Consider the following 23,317-nt stretch of genomic DNA (forward strand, 5'->3'; position numbering starts at 1 on the left):
TGTTTATGCTTCATCCTATATTTTAAAGTATGTAATGTTGTTTCCTACTGAGCGGCTTTATATTCATTTTCAACTGTCAATTAAACTCAGTCAATAATTCAATGAATTAAGAATGTATCATCTACATGAAATATGCTCCCAAGTCCCAAGGAGTGCTAAAATAATGAAATAAAGTGAATGTGTTAGTTAACTATTACCTTCCTGGCTTACTTGGTAACTGTAACGTCTGCTTCCAACTCACACTCTCAAACACATAGATCACCTGAACGCAGCCCACTTTCCATTCCACTTTCTAGCTCACACTCTCAAACACATAGATCACCTGAACGCAGCTCACTTTCCATTCCACTTTCTAGCTCACACTCTCAAACACGTAGATCACCTGAACGCAGCCCACTTTCCATTCCACTTTCTAGCTCACACTCTCAAACACGTAGATCACCTGAACGCAGCCCACTTTACATTCCACTTTCTAGCTCACACTCTCAAACACGTAGATCACCTGAACGCAGCTCACTTTCCATTCCACTTTCTAGCTCACACTCTCAAACACGTAGATCACCTGAACGCAGCTCACTTTCCATTCCACTTTCTAGCTCACACTCTCAAACACGTAGATCACCTGAACGCAGCTCACTTTCCATTCCACTTTCTAGCTCACACTCTCAAACACGTAGATCACCTGAACGCAGCCCACTTTACATTCCACTTTCTAGCTCACACTCTCAAACACGTAGATCACCTGAACGCAGCTCACTTTCCATTCCACTTTCTAGCTCACACTCTCAAACACATAGATCACCTGAACGCAGCTCACTTTCCATTCCACTTTCTAGCTCACACTCTCAAACACGTAGATCACCTGAACGCAGCTCACTTTACATTCCACTTTCTAGCTCACACTCTCAAACACATAGATCACCTGAACACAGCTCACTTTCCATTCCACTTTCTAGCTCACACTCTCAAACACGTAGATCACCTGAACGCAGCCCACTTTACATTCCACTTTCTAGCTCACACTCTCAAACACGTAGATCACCTGAACACAGCCCACTTTCCATTCCACTTTCTAGCTCACACTCTCAAACACGTAGATCACCTGAACACAGCTCACTTTCCATTCCACTTTCTAGCTCACACTCTCAAACACGTAGATCACCTGAACGCAGCTCACTTTACTTTCCACTTTCTAGCTCACACTCTCAAACACATAGATCACCTGAACGCAGCCCACTTTCCATTCCACTTTCTAGCTCACACTCTCAAACACGTAGATCACCTGAACGCAGCCCACTTTCCATTCCACTTTCTAGCTCACACTCTCAAACACGTAGATCACCTGAACGCAGCCCACTTTCCATTCCACTTTCTAGCTCACACTCTCAAACACGTAGATCACCTGAACGCAGCTCACTTTCCATTCCACTTTCTAGCTCACACTCTCAAACACATAGATCCCCTGAACGCAGCTCACTCTCCAGATCCCAATCACCTGAATTCTGATCACCTGTTCACACACCTGTATGTCTTTATCCCACACTATTTAGTTCAGTTCTTTGCACCCCATCATTGTGAGGTATTGCTTGTTTAATGACACACTGAAATTCAGAGCGCTGGGTTTTCCTGTAATTTCACCCTGTCATGTATGATAGTTTTTGCCTGCCTCACTAATGACGCCTTCAGCCTATCGGATTTCCTGTTACCAACCTATTGCCTGATCTCCCGGATGACGTTACTAGCCTTTTCCCTGCCTGTTGCCTTTTTGGACTCCCTGTGTATGACCTTCTGCCTGCCCCTGGACCCAGCTACCTGCCTCATCCTGTGGTCCTTTACAAATAAACACCTGCTGCGCCCTGCGCTTGAAACCAGGTGTCTGTCTCCCATCGTGTTCATTACAGTAACCAGTCTGTCTGTCTCCCATCGTGTTCATTACAGTAACCAGTCTGTCTGTCTCCCATCGTGTTCATTACAGTAACCAGTCTGTCTGTCTCCCTTCGTGTTCATTACAGTAACCAGTCTGTCTGTCTCCCATCGTGTTCATTACAGTAACCAGTCTGTCTGTCTCCCATCGTGTTCATTACAGTAACCAGCTGTCTGTCTCCCATCGTGTTCATTACAGTAACCAGTCTGTCTGTCTCCCTTCATGTTCATTACAGTAACCAGTCTGTCTGTCTCCCATCGTGTTCATTACAGTAACCAGTCTGTCTGTCTCCCATCGTGTTCATTACAGTAACCAGTCTGTCTGGATCCCATCGTGTTCATTACAGTAACCAGTCTGTCTGTCTCCCATCGTGTTCATTACAGTAACCAGTCTGTCTGGATCCCATCGTGTTCATTACAGTAACCAGTCTGTCTGTCTCCCATCGTGTTCATTACAGTAACCAGTCTGTCTGTCTCCCATCGTGTTCATTACAGTAACCAGTCTGTCTGTCTCCCATCGTGTTCATTACAGTAACCAGTCTGTCTGTCTCCCATCGTGTTCATTACAGTAACCAGTCTGTCTGTCTCCCATCGTGTTCATTACAGTAACCAGTTTGTCTGGATCCCATCGTGTTCATTACAGTAACCAGTCTGTCTGTCTCCCATCGTGTTCATTACAGTAACCAGTCTGTCTGGATCCCATCGTGTCCATTACAGTAACCAGTCTGTCTGTCTCCCATCGTGTTCATTACAGTAACCAGTCTGTCTGTCTCCCATCGTGTTCATTACAGTAACCAGTCTGTCTGTCTCCCATCGTGTTCATTACAGTAACCAGTCTGTCTGGATCCCATCGTGTCCATTACAGTAACCAGTCTGTCTGTCTCCCATCGTGTTCATTACAGTAACCAGTCTGTCTGGATCCCATCGTGTTCATTACAGTAACCAGTCTGTCTGTCTCCCATTGTGTTCATTACAGTAACCAGTCTGTCTCCCATCGTGTTCATTACAGTAACCAGTCTGTCTGTCTCCCATCGTGTTCATTACAGTAACCAGTCTGTCTGTCTCCCATCGTGTCCATTACAGTAACCAGTCTGTCTGTCTCCCATCGTGTTCATTACAGTAACCAGTCTGTCTGGATCCCATCGTGTTCATTACAGTAACCAGTCTGTCTGGATCCCATCGTGTTCATTACAGTAACCAGTCTGTCTGTCTCCCATCGTGTTCATTACAGTAACCAGTCTGTCTGTCTCCCATCGTGTTCATTACAGTAACCAGTCTGTCTGTCTCCCATCATGTTCATTACAGTAACCAGCTGTCTGTCTCCCATCGTGTTCATTACAGTAACCAGCTGTCTGTCTCCCATCGTGTTCATTACAGTAACCAGTCTGTCTGTCTCCCATCGTGTTCATTACAGTAACCAGTCTGTCTGGATCCTGTATGTGTTCATTACAGTAACCAGTCTGTCTGTCTCCCATCGTGTTCATTACAGTAACCAGTCTGTCTGTCTCCCATCGTGTTCATTACAGTAACCAGTCTGTCTGTCTCCCATCGTGTTCATTACAGTAACCAGTCTGGCTGGATCCTGTATGTGTTCATTACAGTAACCAGTCTGTCTGTCTCCCATCGTGTTCATTACAGTAACCAGTCTGTCTGGATCCCATCGTGTCCATTACAGTAACCAGTCTGTCTGGATCCCATCGTGTTCATTACAGTAACCAGTCTGTCTGTCTCCCATTGTGTTCATTACAGTAACCACTCTGTCTGTCTCCCATTGTGTTCATTACAGTAACCAGTCTGTCTGTCTCCCATTGTGTTCATTACAGTAACCAGCTGTCTGTCTCCCATCGTGTTCATTACAGTAACCAGTCTGTCTCCCATCGTGTTCATTACAGTAACCAGTCTGTCTGTCTCCCATCGTGTTCATTACAGTAACCAGTCTGTCTGTCTCCCATCGTGTTCATTACAGTAACCAGTCTGTCTGTCTCCCATCGTGTTCATTACAGTAACCAGTCTGTCTGTCTCCCATCGTGTTCATTACAGTAACCAGCTGTCTGTCTCCCATCGTGCTCATTACAGTAACCAGCTGTCTGTCTCCCATCGTGTTCATTACAGTAACCAGTCTGTCTGTCTCCCATCGTGTTCATTACAGTAACCAGTCTGGCTGGATCCTGTATGTGTTCATTACAGTAACCAGTCTGTCTGGATCCTGTATGTGTTCATTACAGTAACCAGTCTGTCTGTCTCCCATCGTGTTCATTACAGTAACCAGTCTGTCTGTCTCCCATCGTGTTCATTACAGTAACCAGTCTGTCTGTCTCCCATTGTGTTCATTACAGTAACCAGTCAGTCTGTCTCCCATCGTGTTCATTACAGTAACCAGTCTGTCTGTCTCCCATCGTGTTCATTACAGTAACCAGTCTGTCTGTCTCCCATCGTGTTCATTACAGTAACCAGTCTGTCTGGAGCCTGTATGTGTTAATACATCTTGTTGTTATCCCAGTACAGTGATCTGACATCTATACAGGAAATGCTGCCAAACCAGAAACTCAAAGTGCTGTCTATTTATAAAAAATACATACAAATGTGTTAACTTGCTTTCCTGTCTTACTGGCTGTGTGAATTGTGATCTGTGTCCGTGTTCAGCCCAGAAGAGGAAAGAACCATCTACATGAGCTCCATCAATCACATTTCATTTATAAATCCCTTTTCTAAGGATCACTAACTCAAAGCGTTCTCTCTTTTTGATAATACAGTAATAGCATAGAGTAAATGTTTAAGGGTGATACTGGCTATGTAATGTACAGTATGTCTTGATCTGTCACTGTTGTTAGCCCAGTACAGGAATGTACCATCTACATAAGACATAATGCCAATGTTCACGTCATCGGTTCCTCATAGACCACAGCCACCAGCATATTGGTGCTATTCCAGCATCAGCACACCTGATTCAACTAGTCAGCTAATCGTCAAACCTTTAAGTAGTGGGATCACGTGGAACTGTTGGGGGTCCATGAGGAACGGCTTGGGAGACATTGGTTTAGAGCAGGTGTGTCAAGCTCATTTTGCCCCGAGGGCTATTCGGTGTTCACCAAGGTCCGGAGGGCCACATTGAAAATGGGTTATGTTCCCTCACCCTCTGGTTTAGAGGATGAGGTGTGGGGTTTGGGGAACCAAACTCACATGTTTTACATGGTATCCGACACTGATGTCTGTATATGTAATGTTGTATTTAGACTGCATATTAGTCTTGAAATGGTGAAGAGCAGAGTTTGTGCTCCAGACGCTGTGGGAATAGCAGCCAGCATAACAAACCAAATATGACTTACCTGGCCAGCAGTCCCAGTAAACACAAACACTCCTTATACCCATTATATACACACCACTTAGAGGGCAGAAGCCATGAAGTACCGTGCAGAGCTATTTGACTTCAAGCACAGAACATGGTCAGAAAAAGACGGATCTTGATATCGCAGCTCCGTGTCTCTCACACACACACACACACACACACACACACACACACACACACACACACACACACACACACACACTTCACTTGAGAATGTCTATGGGTAGTATAACATGAAGGTCCTATTTGGGTTGAACAAGCACTTTGTCATGGTTCCATGAAGACAGCTTCTTACTGTAGCTTGCTGATATACAGGATACTTAGAGAAGTATCAGTAATAAGTTAATGCCTTGTGGGACTAAGTAATGTCCCTCGTTCCCTGTTAAGTTATCATGGCCTGGCACTGTTAAAGTGTACTTTTAAGGATTTGCATAAAGAGGGTCTACTTCCTTAATGGATGAAGTGGATATGTGAATTTCCGCTTGGCTAGACACACAACAGTGTGCATTCCTCTCTGGCCTAGAACTGCTACAGGTCCCAAATAGCCCTCTATTCCCTATGATATAGTGCAGTGCTTTTGACTAGAGCACATAGGGTTCTGGTCAAAAGGAGTGCACTATACAGGGGATAGGGTGCCATTTGGGATGCAAGCCTAGTCTAGCACTGTGTTCTCGTGCACTACAGCATATGATGTGGGGAATCTGTCTTTCTGAAACAAGTGTCTGTCTCTGTTAGGTTCAGACAGCTTCTCTCTCCTTTCTCCTGTCGTACCTCCTGTGTCTCTCTCTCTCTCCTTTCTCCTGTCGTACCTCCTGTGTCTCTCTCTCCTTCCTCCTGTCGTACCTTCTGTGTCTCTCTCTCTCCTTCCTCCTGTCGTACCTTCTGTGTCTCTCTCTCTCTCCTTCCTCCTGTCGTACCTCCTGTGTCTCTCTCTCCTTCCTCCTGTCGTACCTCCTGTGTCTCTCTCTCCTTCCTCCTGTCGTACCTCCTGTGTCTCTCTCTCCTTCCTCCTGTCGTACCTCCTGTGTCTCTCTCTCCTTCCTCCTGTCGTACCTTCTGTGTCTCTCTCTCCTTTCTCCTGTCGTACCTCCTGTGTCTCTCTCTCCTTCCTCCTGTCGTACCTCCTGTGTCTCTCTCTCCTTCCTCCTGTCGTACCTCCTGTGTCTCTCTCTCTCTCCTTCCTCCTGTCGTACCTTCTGTGTCTCTCTCTCTCTCCTTCCTCCTGTCGTACCTTCTGTGTCTCTCTCTCTCCTTCCTCCTGTCGTACCTTCTGTGTCTCTCTCTCTCCTTCCTCCTGTCGTACCTTCTGTGTCTCTCTCTCTCCTTCCTCCTGTCGTACCTTCTGTGTGTCTCTCTCTCTCCTTCCTCCTGTCGTACCTTCTGTGTGTCTCTCTCTCTCCTTCCTCCTGTCGTACCTCCTGTGTGTCTCTCTCTCCTTCCTCCTGTCGTACCTTCTGTGTGTCTCTCTCTCCTTCCTCCTGTCGTACCTTCTGTGTTTCTCTCTCTCCTTCCTCCTGTCGTACCTTCTGTGTCTCTCTCTCTCCTTCCTCCTGTCGTACCTTCTGTGTCTCTCTCTCTCCTTCCTCCTGTCGTACCTTCTGTGTCTCTCTCTCTCCTTCCTCCTGTCGTACCTTCTGTGTGTCTCTCTCTCTCCTTCCTCCTGTCGTACCTTCTGTGTGTCTCTCTCTCTCCTTCCTCCTGTCGTACCTCCTGTGTGTCTCTCTCTCCTTCCTCCTGTCGTACCTTCTGTGTTTCTCTCTCTCCTTCCTCCTGTCGTACCTTCTGTGTTTCTCTCTCTCCTTCCTCCTGTCGTACCTTCTGTGTCTCTCTCTCTCTCTCCTTCCTCCTGTCGTACCTTCTGTGTCTCTCTCTCTCCTTCCTCCTGTCGTACCTTCTGTGTCTCTCTCTCTCCTTCCTCCTGTCGTACCTCCTGTGTCTCTCTCTCCTTCCTCCTGTCGTACCTTCTGTGTCTCTCTCTCTCCTTCCTCCTGTCGTACCTTCTGTGTCTCTCTCTCTCTCCTTCCTCCTGTCGTACCTCCTGTGTCTCTCTCTCTCTCCTTCCTCCTGTCGTACCTTCTGTGTGTCTCTCTCTCTCCTTCCTCCTGTCGTACCTTCTGTGTCTCTCTCTCTCCTTCCTCCTGTCGTACCTTCTGTGTCTCTCTCTCTCTCCTTCCTCCTGTCGTACCTTCTGTGTCTCTCTCTCTCCTTCCTCCTGTCGTACCTTCTGTGTCTCTCTCTCTCTCCTTCCTCCTGTCGTACCTTCTGTGTGTCTCTCTCTCTCCTTCCTCCTGTCGTACCTTCTGTGTCTCTCTCTCCTTCCTACTGTCGTACATCCTGTGTTTTTTTTTATTTTTATTATTTTTATTTCACCTTTATTTAACCAGGTAGGCTAGTTGAGAACAAGTTCTCATTTGCAACTGCGACCTGGCCAAGATAAAGCACCCACCTACCTGTGTGTCTCTCTCTCTCCTTCCTCCTGTCGTACCTTCTGTGTCTCTCTCTCTCCTTCCTCCTGTCGTACTTTCTGTGTCTCTCTCTCTCCTTCCTCCTGTCGTACCTCCTGTGTGTGTCTCTCTCTCTCTCTCCTTCCTCCTGTCGTACCTTCTGTGTCTCTCTCTCTCCTTCCTCCTGTCGTACCTTCTGTCTCTCTCTCTCCTTCCTCCTGTCGTACCTTCTGTGTCTCTCTCTCTCCTTCCTCCTGTCGTACCTCCTGTGTCTCTCTCTCTCCTTCCTCCTGTCGTACCTTCTGTGTCTCTCTCTCTCCTTCCTCCTGTCGTACCTCCTGTGTCTCTCTCTCCTTCCTCCTGTCGTACTTTCTGTGTCTCTCTCTCTCCTTCCTCCTGTCGTACCTCCTGTGTGTGTCTCTCTCTCTCTCTCCTTCCTCCTGTCGTACCTTCTGTGTCTCTCTCTCTCCTTCCTCCTGTCGTACCTTCTGTCTCTCTCTCTCCTTCCTCCTGTCGTACCTTCTGTGTGTCTCTCTCTCCTTCCTCCTGTCGTACCTCATGTGTCTCTCTCTCCTTCCTCCTGTCGTACCTTCTGTGTCTCTCTCTCTCTCCTTCCTCCTGTCGTACCTTCTGTGTCTCTCTCTCTCCTTCCTCCTGTCGTACCTTCTGTGTCTCTCTCTCCTTCCTCCTGTCGTACCTTCTGTGTCTCTCTCTCTCCTTCCTCCTGTCGTACCTTCTGTGTCTCTCTCTCTCCTTCCTCCTGTCGTACCTCCTGTGTCTCTCTCTCTCCTTCCTCCTGTCGTACTTCCTGCGTCTCTCTCTCTCCTCCATCCCTCTCCTTCCTCCTGTCGTACTTCCTGCATCTCTCTCTCTATATCCTCCATCTCTCTTTCGCCCTCTCTATTCTCTCTCTTGCTCCTTCCTCCTATCGCACCGCCTGCATCTCTCTCTCCTTCCTCCAGTCGTAACTCCTGCATTTCTCTCTCTCTCTCTCTCTCTCTCTCTCACTCCTTCCTCCCACCGTACCTCCATTTCTCTTTCTATTCTATCTCTATTCTCTCTCTCCTTCCTCCTGTCACACCTCCTCTCCCTCTCTCTTTTTTTCTCTCTCTTGCTCCTTCCTCCTGTCGTACATCCTGCATTTCTCTCTCTCTCTCTCACTCCTTGCTCCCATCGTACCTCCACTCTCTTTCTATTCTCTCTCTATTCTCTCTCTCCTTCCTCCTGTCACACCTCCTCTCCCTCTCTCTTTTTTCTCTCTCTCCCTCCTTCCTCACACCTCCAGTTCTCTGTCTCTCTCTTCCTCTCCCCTTCTTCCAGTCATTTACATTTAAGTCATCTAGCAGACGCTCTTATCCAGAGCGACTTACAAATTGGTGCATTCACCTTATGATATCCAGTGGATCAACCACTTTACAATAGTGCATCTAAATCTTTTAAGGGGGGGGGGGGGTTAGAAGGATTACTTTATCCTATCCTAGGTATTCCTTAAAGAGGTGGGGTTTCAGGTGTCTTACAGCCTCAGACAGACGTTTTAATAAAGCACCTATCCAGCGAAGAGGACATGGCAACATTGATCATCAGTCTGTGGTTCCTAAAACAATAACTTCTAGCCTAAAACTAGAACCCAGAGCTTCTGACATGCAACATGGAGAGGAGAAATATTTTCCATGTTTAAGATCATTTTTTAGGAACTTCCTATTTCTGACATGTGGTTTTAGATCAGCCGCTGCTACAGCAGCTGCCATGTGGATTCACAAAGTGGAAATACTGTACGATTGTTCAAGAACAACGATTATTGAGAAATGTTGCAGAAGATCAGAGGTTTTCAGACTGTTTTTCACTGTAATAGTTTGGAAATATTCATGTAGTCTTTACTGTGGCCCACAAAGAAAAAACTAATATTTCAAGCAGTGATCCAGTCTTGAGCCATTTTATTGTATCGTGTCATATCATACATCGTGTTCCCTGATCTGTCATTGACATGGCTGATTAACTTTCTGTAACCACAATGGCTGCCATGGCACAGTCCAGGTGGGTGACACATTGGTGGGGGATGAGGTGAGTTTCCCTCCACATGCAATCTAAAGGGCTTTGAGCACATGGAAAAGTGCTATATAAATCCAATCCTTATTATACAAGATATTACTATAATATCATCCTATTGTAATAATATACGTTTCCCTCGTACTTTAATCAGGCACATGCACAGATAGGACCTTACCTATGTAGAGAACATGCCCTTTGCCCTTCCAGTCTCCTAAGTGTCATTTTGGGTGGTGGTATAATTTCCCCCCCTTTTCCCAGTCTGCCCTGTACTGAGATTACAAGCCCGGTTGAGAGATCCGGTCACCGGTCGAGTGTCTGTCTACCTAGTTTAAATACAACAGTACTTCCACAGCAGCATAACACTTGATTAGCTTACACCATCATCAATATTGGGTCTGGTTGGCTGATAGGCAGCAGAGAGAGAGGCAGAGAGACATCACACAATCAGGAAAAGAAATGGAGCTAGCTAACTAGCAGATTTACATCAATCACCAACATCAATGATCAGCTGATAGCCCATCCTATTTTCCCCATGTCAATCATGTCTTTAGGAGACACTGTAACTAGCTTGCTTTCAATTTGTGATGATGAGTTTGTCTTGTTGCAGAAACAAAATGCCCCCTGAAAGGTCTGTGCACGGCCCTGACTTTGAGCATCTGGAAAAGTGCTTTATAATATCCATCCAGACAATCCCTCAGTCAGTCAGTATCTCACCTGACAGACCCCACTGATGCACATATCCAGGGCGTCGGCCCGGCAACGTGTTCCGTCTAGAACCTTAGGCGCCAGCTCCACCGTTAGGCTCCTCCCCCGCGCCTGGCACCGCAGGGCACACGCAGCCGAGGGTTCATAGGGCACGGGAATCCACTCGTAGACCATGCCCTGGTACCTGATGTCATTGTGGGCAGAGCACTGCTGGGCTCGGAAGTCTCCCGACTCGACGGGACAGTCCTGGGGAAGAAGGGAGGAGAGAAAAGGAAGATAGAGAAGGATAAGATGGCTCGGCAGAGGGAAAGAACAGAACAGATAACAGCTTACATGTGGAAGACCCAACTCTTTGCCAACAGCGAGTCTTTACTAAGTCTCTCCTTAGGCCTTGCTTTACGTGCACACACACACACACACACACACACACACACACACACACACACACACACACACACACACACACACACACACACACACACACACACACACACACACACACACACACCACACTCCCTCCCTCCCTCCCTCCCTTTCTCATTGAACTACATGGATGGGACTTCATAAAGTGAAGTGTTTCTCTCTCTCTCTTGCTTTGTTTATATCCATCTCTTTCACACCGGGAGCGGTGGTCTAAATATTATGCTGGGGACTCATCCCACTGGTCATGATTGAAATCATAGCTAGTCTGCAATACATTCCAGACACAAACCACTTCAATAGAGTAATAGAAACAGTCTATGTTTGATGAAAATGCTGTGAGAACGACTGTGGTTCCGCTGCTGAGAACAGACTGAAGTCTGGAGTTGATATGAGATGGAGGTTGTTTTCTTCTGGTCATTGATGTTATGTATGATGTATGATTTTACCATGAGGTCACCCACAGTGCTGAACATGACTGATTTTACCATGAGGTCACCCACAGTGCTGAACATGACTGATTTTACCATGAGGTCACCCACAGTGCTGAACATGACTGATTTTACCATGAGGTCACCCACAGTGCTGAACATGACTGTCAAATACAGTGGCGGCTGACAATATTGAGCCAGTGCTTCTCACTGTTACCAGCAAAGTTATAAGCTGGAATAGAAAAGTTATAACTATATATTACCAGTTATAAGCTGGAATAGGACTAATAACAAGTTCTATGTGTTACATTCATAAGCTTTAGAAAGGACTCTGTTGTAGTCTGTTGAGGCTACATACCGTAGACTAGACTTACCATGTTACTGCACCTTCTGTAGCGGATATTCTTGCCTTCACAGTTCCTACAAAGCAATGCAAAATAACACACCAACATTGTTAGTATTAATTGAAACCAACGGTTTACAAGGAAATGGTTTGGGCTTGAGTGTAATGGTTAATAAAAATATTTATTTGTGACGGGAAAGCTATATAATATACACCATATCAAACATGTTTAATAGAATAGCTTAATATCCCTCAGGGAAATCTGTTTTGTAACAAAGAAATGCACCATTACACAGAAACGTCTACAACAACAGTGGTCTTCTGCTAGTGTCTTGGGAAGCTCAGGAGTTACACCTTGTGAGACTGAAGGATCGTGGCTGGAGTCAAATCAGGACTGACAGACAATTCATCCTGAATTATAGCTGTCTGTCTCACACACACACGCACGCACGCACGCACGCACGCACGCACGCACGCACGCACGCACGCACGCACACACACACACACACCCACGCACGCACACACACACACACACACACACACACACACGCACACACACACCTGTCAGACCAAACCACGCTTCACCTGCCAACGATCAGATCTCATTGAGCCAACGACCGTCTCAGGACCCCCTCTAGGCTTAAACAAGCAAATCAACCTCTCTCACACACATCACACACACACACTCTGACACCCGCCCACACACACACACTAATCGGTTCACCTCACTCTGTCAAAACCAACTCCTGCCTCGTCTGAAATCCACCACAGCGTAACCTTCCATTCCCTCCCCCTTCCTACACCGTATGGACACGCTACAAAATCTGTTCCACCTTGTTAGAAACGATAACTGCAGCCCATCACCCAGTGTGTGTTAACTTCCACTTCGCCACATTTCTCATTCTCACCCCCGGGGGTAGAATAACATTGGTCTAAACTGGTAGCAGCTCATTTGTTCGGGGCAATGCCCCAAATGGCACCCTATTCCCTTCACAGTGCACTACTTTTGACCAGAGCCTTATGGGCCCTGGTCAAAAGTAGTACACTACATAGGGAATAGGATGCCATTTGGGACGAAAAGCGGATGTTAAAAAGCTTCAGTCTAATCGTCCATTAGGGTGAACGGGGAGTTGGAGACCACACTACGGCCATTCAGCCTGCTCCAAGGAAAAGCAGGCACCGAGGCAGAGTAGGAATGTCTCTGTCTTAACCAACCAATTAATGGCTTTCCCCCATCGAGATGAATCACTCATCCACACTGGGTTATACGTATAGGCTGGAGACAGGCACATACACATGCATACAGACATACGCGGACACACACACGGACATGCACGCAGAGCCACAAGCACACGCACACACACACACACACACTGCACACGGCTGTGTGTAGACCATGCTTTCAGGGTCTAGGAATGTCTATGAGGTGGCTATTTGTCTTCTAGCGGACAAACAGAGAGCAAAAATGTCTGAAGTCCACAGACATGAGGAAGGATAGACAGCACTGTGGCTAATGGTGTCGGGTGAAGTTGCCCCTTGACACTGATCTTGGGTCAGTTTTGCGTTTTCTCCACTAATAGTTAAGGTTAGGGGGAGGGGAAACTGATCCTAGATCTGTACCTAGGGGCAAACTTCACCCCCGGAGCGTGTCTAACAGAGTAAACCAAATCTAGCATTATCAGGTGTGTATGTGCTGGGCAGGAACAAAAGCCTGCATGCCCTGCAGCTCTCCAGGACCGGGATTGAAAAGAACAGTGCTGCTCTAACTCAAGTCTAGACAGATATTCCTAGACAGATATTTCCTCCCAGTCACTGGATGTTTCTATAAGGACAGATGAAGTTAGCAGGAGTCTGGTGGGGAAGGGGCCTTAGAGAAGGCAAGGCGCTGGGCACACAGCGTCTGACGTCCAAGAGCAACATGGGGCCAGACACTACCCCAGTTTGTCTGTGTATCTCTCTGTGTGTGTGTGTGTGTGTGTGTGTGTGTGTGTGTGTGTGTGTGTGTGTGTGTGTGTGTGTGTGTGTGTGTGTGTGTGTGTGTGTGTGTGTGTGTGTGTGTGTGTGTGTGTGTGTGTGTGTGTGTGTGTGTGTGTGTGTGTTATGTCTGGAGTAAGCTGGAGTGGGGCAGGGAGAAAGAGATTACAGTAGACTTAAGGTGTTCTCTGCAGTCTTTCTATGTTCCCCTTCATCTACACAGGCAGGTCTTCTGCTGGCTTAACCCTGACACCTGACACACACACACACAGTCCCAGTGCGCTCGAGCAGGTGTGTTGGCTGATGCAGGGAATGGGAGATATTGCTCAAATAACTGTGTAAATCTCCCTGTGGGGGAAGCAGGCAAATCAAGCCCACAATCACTTCCAGACTTCTACACTCATTTAATCAATGAAGGGAAGTCAGGACAGAGGTCTGAGGCTGCATCTCAAATGGTACACTATTACCAATAAAGTGCACTACTTTTGGGGAAAAGAATCTGATTGGTGAACTGGAATAATTGTTATCTCATCCAACAACCCCTAAAGACCTACAGATATGGCCACTTATCATTCAGTTAAGGAGCGTTCCAAATGGCACTCTATTCCCTACTGTATATAGTGCATGCAGTGCCTTCAGGAGGTATTCATACCCCTTGACTTATTTTGATTAAATTGATTTATTTTCTCACCCATCTACACACAATACCCCTTAGGGACAAAGATTTTAGAAATGTTTGCAAATGTATTGAACATGAAATAGAGACATTTCTAAACTACATATGTAATCACACATCTGAGAAAATACTTTTTTACCTGTTATTCTTTTAAAAATGTGTTGTCAAATTGGTCATTGATCATTGCTAAACAACCATTGTCATGTCTTGCCATAGATGTTCAAGTAGATTTAAGTCAAAACTGTAACTAGGTCACTCTGGAACATTCTCTGTCTTCTTGGTAAGAAACTCCAGTGTAGATTTGGATCTGCTGAAAGGTGAATTCATCTCCCAGTGTCTGGTGGAAAGCAGATTGAACTAGGTTTTCCTCTAGGATTTTGCTTGTGCTTAGCTCCATTCCGTTTCTTTTTTATCCTGAAAAACTTAATGAACAATTACTGTTACGTGTGCTCCCTCTCTGGTCTCTAGGTCACCAGTCTGCTCGTCATGGCCCACACCTGTCACCATCGTAATGCATAATTGCGCATTATGACACTCACCTGGACTCCATCACCTCCTTGATTACCTGCCCTATATTTGTCACTCCATTTGGTTCCTTCCCCAGTCCTCATTGTATCTGTTCCTGTTTCATGTCAGTGCGCAGTTTGTATTACGTGTTTGTTTCATTTATTAATTAAATGTTTTCACTCCCTGAACTTGCTTCCTGACTCGCAGATTACAGCATTACAATTAGCATACCCATATACATGATGCAGCCAATATGGAGAGTGTTACTCAATAATGTGTTGTATTGGATTTACCCGAAATATAACACTTTGTATTCAGGACAAAAAGTAATTTGCTTTGCCACATTTTTTGCAGTATTACTTTAGTGCCTGCCTTTTTGCAAACAGGATGCATATTTTGGAATATTTTTATTCTGTACAAGCGTGGAGTAACTACAATGTTGTTGATCCATCTTCAGTGTTCTCCTATGACAGCCATTAAACTCTGTAACTGCTTTAAAGTCACCATTGGCCTCATGGTGAAATCCCTGAGCGGTTTCCTTCCTCTCTGGCAACTGAGTTAGGAAGGATGTCTGTATCTTTGTAGTGACTGGGTGTATTGATACACCATCCAAAGTGTAATTAATAACTTCACCATGCTCAGAGGGATATTCAGTGTCTGCAGTATGTTCTCTCTGTTACTGCACGGCAAGAAGTACCGGAGCACCAAGTCTACCCAACAGCCATCAGACTGATGAATAGTTAATTAAACGGCTACCTGGACTTTCAGATTTTTACGCCCTACCTACATGTACATAGTACTTCAATCAATTACCTAACCAATCCTTAAAGTACATATTACCTCGATCAATCACCCCAACTACTTGATACCCAGTACACTGACTCGGTACCGATATTCCTTGTATATAGCCTCGTAATTTTTATTATCCCCCATATATTTTGTTATGCTAATAATAAGTTAAGGGGTATGAATACTTTCTGAAGGTACTGTATGTACTCCCTATAGACAGGTTGGTTGTTTAGAAACAAAACAATGCATGCGCAACTATGGGGCAAAACAAACAGGATTTACTTACATGATGACACAACCGGCTCCACGCATGTGTCTGCATGCGCCATCGTGCGCAGGTTGAGTTTGTCATCCCCACCAGACGCGATCAGGACACGCATGTTGAGTTTGTCTTCCCCACCAGACGCGATCAGGACACGCAGGTTGAGTTTGTCTTCCCCACCAGACGCGATCAGGACACGCAGGTTGAGTTTGTCTTCCCCACCAGACATGATCAGGACACGCAGGTTGAGTTTGTCTTCCCCACCAGACGCGATCAGGACACGCAGGTTGAGTTTGTCTATCCCCACCAGACGCGATCAGGACACGCAGGTTGAGTTTGTCTTCCCCACCAGACGCGATCAGGACACGCATGTTGAGTTTGTCTTCCCCACCTGACGCGATCAGGACACGCAGGTTGAGTTTGTCTATCCCCACCAGACGCGATCAGGACACGCAGGTTGAGTTTGTCTTCCCCACCAGACGCGATCAGGACACGCATGTTGAGTTTGTCTTCCCCACCAGACGCGATCAGGACACGCAGGTTGAGTTTGTCTTCCCCACCAGACGCTATCAGGACACGCAGGTTGAGTTTGTCTTCCCCACCAGACGCGATCAGGACACGCAGGTTGAGTTTGTCTTCCCCACCAGACGCGATCAGGACACGCAGGTTGAGTTTGTCTATCCCCACCAGACGCGATCAGGACACGCAGGTTGAGTTTGTCTATCCCCACCAGACGCAATCAGGACACGCAGGTTGAGTTTGTCTTCCCCACCAGACGCGATCAGGGCACGCAGGTTGAGTTTGTCTATCCCCACCAGACGCGATCAGGACACGCAGGTTGAGTTTGTCTATCCCCACCAGACGCGATCAGGACACGCAGGTTGAGTTTGTCTTCCCCACCAGACGCGATCAGGGCACGCAGGTTGAGTTTGTCTATCCCCACCAGACGCGATCAGGACACGCAGGTTGAGTTTGTCTATCCCCACCAGACGCGATCAGGACACGCAGGTTGAGTTTGTCTATCCCCACCAGACGCAATCAGGACACGCAGGTTGAGTTTGTCTTCCCCACCAGACGCGATCAGGGCACGCAGGTTGAGTTTGTCTTCCCAACCAGACGCGATCAGGACACGCAGGTTGAGTTTGTCTTCCCCACCAGACGCGATCAGGGCACGCAGGTTGAGTTTGTCTATCCCCACCAGACGCGATCAGGACACGCAGGTTGAGTTTGTCTTCCCCACCAGACGCGATCAGGACACGCAGGTTGAGTTTGTCTTCCCCACCAGACGCGATCAGGACACGCAGGTTGAGTTTGTCTATCCCCACCAGACGCGATCAGGACACGCAGGTTGAGTTTGTCATCCCCACCAGACGCGATCAGGACACGCAGGTTGAGTTTGTCTTCCCCACCAGACGCGATCAGGACACGCAGGTTGAGTTTGTCTATCCCCACCAGACGCGATCAGGACACGCAGGTTGAGTTTGTCTTCCCCACCAGACGCGATCAGGACACGCAGGTTGAGTTTGTCTTCCCCACCAGACGCGATCGGGACACGCAGGTTGAGTTTGTCTTCCCCACCAGACGCGATCAGGACACGCAGGTTGAGTTTGTCTATCCCCACCAGACGCGATCAGGACACGCAGGTTGAGTTTGTCTTCCCCACCAGACGTGATCAGGACACGCAGGTTGAGTTTGTCTTCCCCACCAGACGCGATCAGGACACGCAGGTTGAGTTTGTCTATCCCCACCAGACGCGATCAGGACACGCAGGTTGAGTTTGTCTATCCCCACCAGACGCGATCAGGACACGCAGGTTGAGTTTGTCTATCCCCACCAGACGCGATCAGGACACGCAGGTTGAGTTTGTCTTCCCCACCAGACGCGATCAGGACACGCAGGTTGAGTTTGTCTTCCCCACCAGACGCGATCAGGACACGCAGGTTGAGTTTGTCTTCCCCACCAGACGCGATCAGGACACGCAGGTTGAGTTTGTCTTCCCCACCAGACGCGATCAGGACACGCAGGTTGAGTTTGTCTATCCCACCAGACGCGATCAGGACACGCAGGTTGAGTTTGTCTATCCCCACCAGACGCGATCAGGACACGCAGGTTGAGTTTGTCTTCCCCACCAGACGCGATCAGGACACGCAGGTTGAGTTTGTCTTCCCCACCAGACGCGATCAGGACACGCATGTTGAGTTTGTCTTCCCCACCAGACGCAATCAGGACACGCAGGTTGAGTTTGTCTTCCCCACCAGACGCGATCAGGACACGCAGGTTGAGTTTGTCTTCCCCACCAGACGCGATCAGGACACGCAGGTTGAGTTTGTCTATCCCCACCAGACGCGATCAAGACACGCAGGTTGAGTTTGTCTTCCCCACCAGACGCGATCAGGACACGCAGGTTGAGTTTGTCTATCCCCACCAGACGCGATCAGGACACGCAGGTTGAGTTTGTCTATCCCCACCAGACATGATCAGGACACGCAGGTTGAGTTTGTCTTCCCCACCAGACGCGATCAGGACACGCAGGTTGAGTTTGTCATCCCCACCAGACGCGATCAGGACACGCAGGTTGAGTTTGTCTTCCCCACCAGACGCGATCAGGACACGCAGGTTGAGTTTGTCTTCCCCACCAGATGCGATCAGGACACGCAGGTTGAGTTTGTCTTCCCCACCAGACGCGATCAGGACACGCAGGTTGAGTTTGTCTTCCCCACCAGACGCGATCAGGACACGCAGGTTGAGTTTGTCTATCCCAACCAGACGCGATCAGGACACGCAGGTTGAGTTTGTCTATCCCCACCAGACGCGATCAGGACACGCAGGTTGAGTTTGTCTTCCCCACCAGACGCGATCAGGACACGCAGGTTGAGTTTGTCTTCCCCACCAGACGCGATCAGGACACGCAGGTTGAGTTTGTCTTCCCCACCAGACGCGATCAGGACACGCATGTTGAGTTTGTCTATCCCCACCAGACACGATCAGGACACACAGGTTGAGTTTGTCTATCCCCACCAGACGCAATCAGGACACGCAGGTTGAGTTTGTCTTCCCCACCAGACGCGATCAGGACACGCAGGTTGAGTTTGTCTTCCCCACCAGACGCGATTAGGACACGCAGGTTGAGTTTGTCTTCCCCACCAGACGCGATCAGGACACGCAGGTTGAGTTTGTCTTCCCCACCAGACGCGATCAGGACACGCATGTTGAGTTTGTCTTCCCCACCAGACGCGATCAGGACACGCAGGTTGAGTTTGTCTTCCCCACCAGACGCGATCAGGACACGCAGGTTGAGTTTGTCATCCCCACCAGACGCGATCAGGACACGCAGGTTGAGTTTGTCTTCCCCACCAGACGCGATCAGGACACGCAGGTTGAGTTTGTCTATCCCCACCAGACGCGATCAGGACACGCAGGTTGAGTTTGTCTATCCCCACCAGACGCGATCAGGACACGCAGGTTGAGTTTGTCTATCCCCACCAGACGCGATCAGGACACGCAGGTTGAGTTTGTCTATCCCCACCAGACGCGATCAGGACACGCAGGTTGAGTTTGTCTTCCCCACCAGACGCGATCAGGACACGCAGGTTGAGTTTGTCTTCCCCACCAGACGCGATCAGGACACGCAGGTTGAGTTTGTCTATTCCCACCAGACGCGATCAGGACACGCAGGTTGAGTTTGTCTATCCCCACCAGACGCGATCAGGACACGCAGGTTGAGTTTGTCTATCCCCACCAGACGCGATCAGGACACGCAGGTTGAGTTTGTCTTCCCCACCAGACGCGATCAGGACACGCAGGTTGAGTTTGTCTTCCCCACCAGACGCAATCAGGACACGCATGTTGAGTTTGTCTATCCCCACCAGACACGATCAGGACACACAGGTTGAGTTTGTCTATCCCCACCAGACGCAATCAGGACACGCAGGTTGAGTTTGTCTTCCCCACCAGACGCGATCAGGACACGCAGGTTGAGTTTGTCTTCCCCACCAGACGCGATCAGGACACGCAGGTTGAGTTTGTCTTCCCCACCAGACGCGATCAGGACACGCAGGTTGAGTTTGTCTTCCCCACCAGACGCGATCAGGACACGCATGTTGAGTTTGTCTTCCCCACCAGACGCGATCAGGACACGCAGGTTGAGTTTGTCTTCCCCACCAGACGCGATCAGGACACGCAGGTTGAGTTTGTCTTCCCCACCAGACGCGATCAGGACACGCAGGTTGAGTTTGTCTTCCCCACCAGACGCGATCAGGACACGCAGGTTGAGTTTGTCTATCCCCACCAGACGCGATCAGGACACGCAGGTTGAGTTTGTCTTCCCCACCAGACGCGATCAGGACACGCAGGTTGAGTTTGTCTTCCCCACCAGACGCGATCAGGACACGCAGGTTGAGTTTGTCTTCCCCACCAGACGCGATCAGGACACGCAGGTTGAGTTTGTCTTCCCCACCAGACGCGATCAGGACACGCAGGTTGAGTTTGTCTTCCCCACCAGACGCGATCAGGACACGCAGGTTGAGTTTGTCTTCCCCACCAGACGCGATCAGGACACGCAGGTTGAGTTTGTCTATCCCCACCAGACGCGATCAGGACACGCAGGTTGAGTTTGTCTATCCCCACCAGACGCGATCAGGACACGCAGGTTGAGTTTGTCTATCCCCACCAGACGCGATCAGGACACGCAGGTTGAGTTTGTCTTCCCCACCAGACGCGATCAGGACACGCAGGTTGAGTTTGTCTTCCCCATCAGACGCGATCAGGACACGCAGGTTGAGTTTGTCTATCCCCACCAGACGCGATCAGGACACGCATGTTGAGTTTGTCTATCCCCACCAGATGCGATCAGGACACGCAGGTTGAGTTTGTCTTCCCCACCAGACGCGATCAGGACACGCAGGTTGAGTTTGTCTATCCCCACCAGACGCGATCAGGACACGCAGGTTGAGTTTGTCTTCCCCACCAGACGCGATCAGGACACGCAGGTTGAGTTTGTCTATCCCCACCAGACGCGATCAGGACACGCAGGTTGAGTTTGTCTATCCCCACCAGACGCGATCAGGACACGCAGGTTGAGTTTGTCTTCCCCACCAGACGCGATCAGGACACGCAGGTTGAGTTTGTCTTCCCCACCAGACGTGATCAGGACACGCAGGTTGAGTTTGTCTTCCCCACCAGACGCGATCAGGACACGCAGGTTGAGTTTGTCTATCCCCACCAGACGCGATCAGGACACGCAGGTTGAGTTTGTCTATCCCCACCAGACGCGATCAGGACACGCAGGTTGAGTTTGTCTTCCCCACCAGACGCGATCAGGACACGCATGTTGAGTTTGTCTTCCCCACCAGACGCGATCAGGACACGCAGGTTGAGTTTGTCTTCCCCACCAGACGCGATCAGGACACGCAGGTTGAGTTTGTCTTCCCCACCAGACGCGATCAGGACACGCAGGTTGAGTTTGTCTTCCCCACCAGACGCGATCAGGACACGCAGGTTGAGTTTGTCTTCCCCACCAGACGCGATCAGGACACGCAGGTTGAGTTTGTCTTCCCCACCAGACGCGATCAGGACACGCATGTTGAGTTTGTCTTCCCCACCAGACGCGATCAGGACACGCATGTTGAGTTTGTCTATCCCCACCAGACGCGATCAGGACACGCAGGTTGAGTTTGTCTATCCCCACCAGACGCGATCAGGACACGCAGGTTGAGTTTGTCTATCCCCACCAGACGCGATCAGGACACGCAGGTTGAGTTTGTCTTCCCCACCAGACGCGATCAGGACACGCAGGTTGAGTTTGTCTATCCCCACCAGACGCGATCAGGACACGCATGTTGAGTTTGTCTATCCCCACCAGACGCGATCAGGACACGCAGGTTGAGTTTGTCTATCCCCACCAGACGCGATCAGGACACGCAGGTTGAGTTTGTCTATCCCCACCAGACGCGATCAGGACACGCAGGTTGAGTTTGTCTATCCCCACCAGACGCGATCAGGACACGCATGTTGAGTTTGTCTATCCCCACCAGACGCGATCAGGACACGCATGTTGAGTTTGTCTTCCCCACCAGACGCGATCAGGACACGCAGGTTGAGTTTGTCTATCCCCACCAGACGCGATCAGGACACGCAGGTTGAGTTTGTCTTCCCCACCAGACGCGATCAGGACACGCAGGTTGAGTTTGTCTATCCCCACCAGACGCGATCAGGACACGCATGTTGAGTTTGTCTATCCCCACCAGACGCGATCAGGACACGCAGGTTGAGTTTGTCTATCCCCACCAGACGCGATCAGGACACGCAGGTTGAGTTTGTCTTCCCCACCAGACGCGATCAGGACACGCAGGTTGAGTTTGTCTTCTCCCACCAGACGCGATCAGGACACGCAGGTTGAGTTTGTCTATCCCCACCAGACGCGATCAGGACACGCAGGTTGAGTTTGTCTATCCCCACCAGACGCAATCAGGACACGCATGTTGAGTTTGTCATCCCCACCAGACGCGATCAGGACACGCAGGTTGAGTTTGTCATCCCCACCAGACGCGATCAGGACACGCAGGTTGAGTTTGTCTTCCCCACCAGACGCGATCAGGACACGCAGGTTGAGTTTGTCTTCCCCACCAGACGCGATCAGGACACGCAGGTTGAGTTTGTCTTCCCCACCAGACGCGATCAGGACACGCAGGTTGAGTTTGTCTTCCCCACCAGACGCGATCAGGACACGCAGGTTGAGTTTGTCTTCCCCACCAGACGCGATCAGGACACGCAGGTTGAGTTTGTCTTCCCCACCAGACGCGATCAGGACACGCATGTTGAGTTTGTCTATCCCCACCAGACGCGATCAGGACACGCAGGTTGAGTTTGTCTTCCCCACCAGACGCGATCAGGACACGCAGGTTAAGTTTGTCTATCCCCACCAGACGCGATCAGGACACGCAGGTTGAGTTTGTCTTCCCCACCAGACGCGATCAGGACACGCATGTTGAGTTTGTCTTCCCCACCAGACGCGATCAGGACACGCATGTTGAGTTTGTCTTCCCCACCAGACGCGATCAGGACACGCAGGTTGAGTTTGTCTTCCCCACCAGACGCGATCAGGACACGCAGGTTGAGTTTGTCTTCCCCACCAGACGCGATCAGGACACGCAGGTTGAAATATCAAAATGCACTCAGAACCAACTATATTAATTTGGGGACAGGTCAAAACACATATGAAACATTAATTCACATTTAGCGAGCTAGTTTGCTGATGCTAGCTAATTTGTCCTGGGAGATAAACATTGGGTTGTTATTTTAACTGAAATATACAATGTCCTTTTTTCGCTGGATCTTTGTAAAATTTGGACCAATTTTGAGTCACTCAAAATTGGGTGTTCTCTACTCCAACAATTAATTCATAGATAAAAGGGGAATCCTAGTTAGTTTATAGTAATCTCTCCTCGCTC

The 23,317-nt window shown here is 48.9% G+C and overlaps 1 protein-coding gene across 1 annotated transcript in view; it reads right to left on the reverse strand.

Moving 5' to 3' along the window:
* The window catches only part of LOC120024775 (ADAMTS-like protein 3), a 128,167-nt gene that overhangs the window by 3,126 nt on the left and 101,724 nt on the right, over positions 1-23,317 (reverse strand). The window contains exons 5-6 of the mRNA XM_038969059.1: positions 11,693-11,738; positions 10,477-10,713 (exon numbers count right to left, since the gene is read on the reverse strand). Coding sequence (XP_038824987.1) covers positions 10,477-10,713; positions 11,693-11,738 — 283 coding nt within the window. The remainder of the gene's footprint in view (positions 1-10,476; positions 10,714-11,692; positions 11,739-23,317) is intronic.

This window comes from Salvelinus namaycush, chromosome 30, assembly GCF_016432855.1.
Source record: "Salvelinus namaycush isolate Seneca chromosome 30, SaNama_1.0, whole genome shotgun sequence".
NCBI classification, from domain to species: Eukaryota; Metazoa; Chordata; class Actinopteri; order Salmoniformes; family Salmonidae; genus Salvelinus; species Salvelinus namaycush.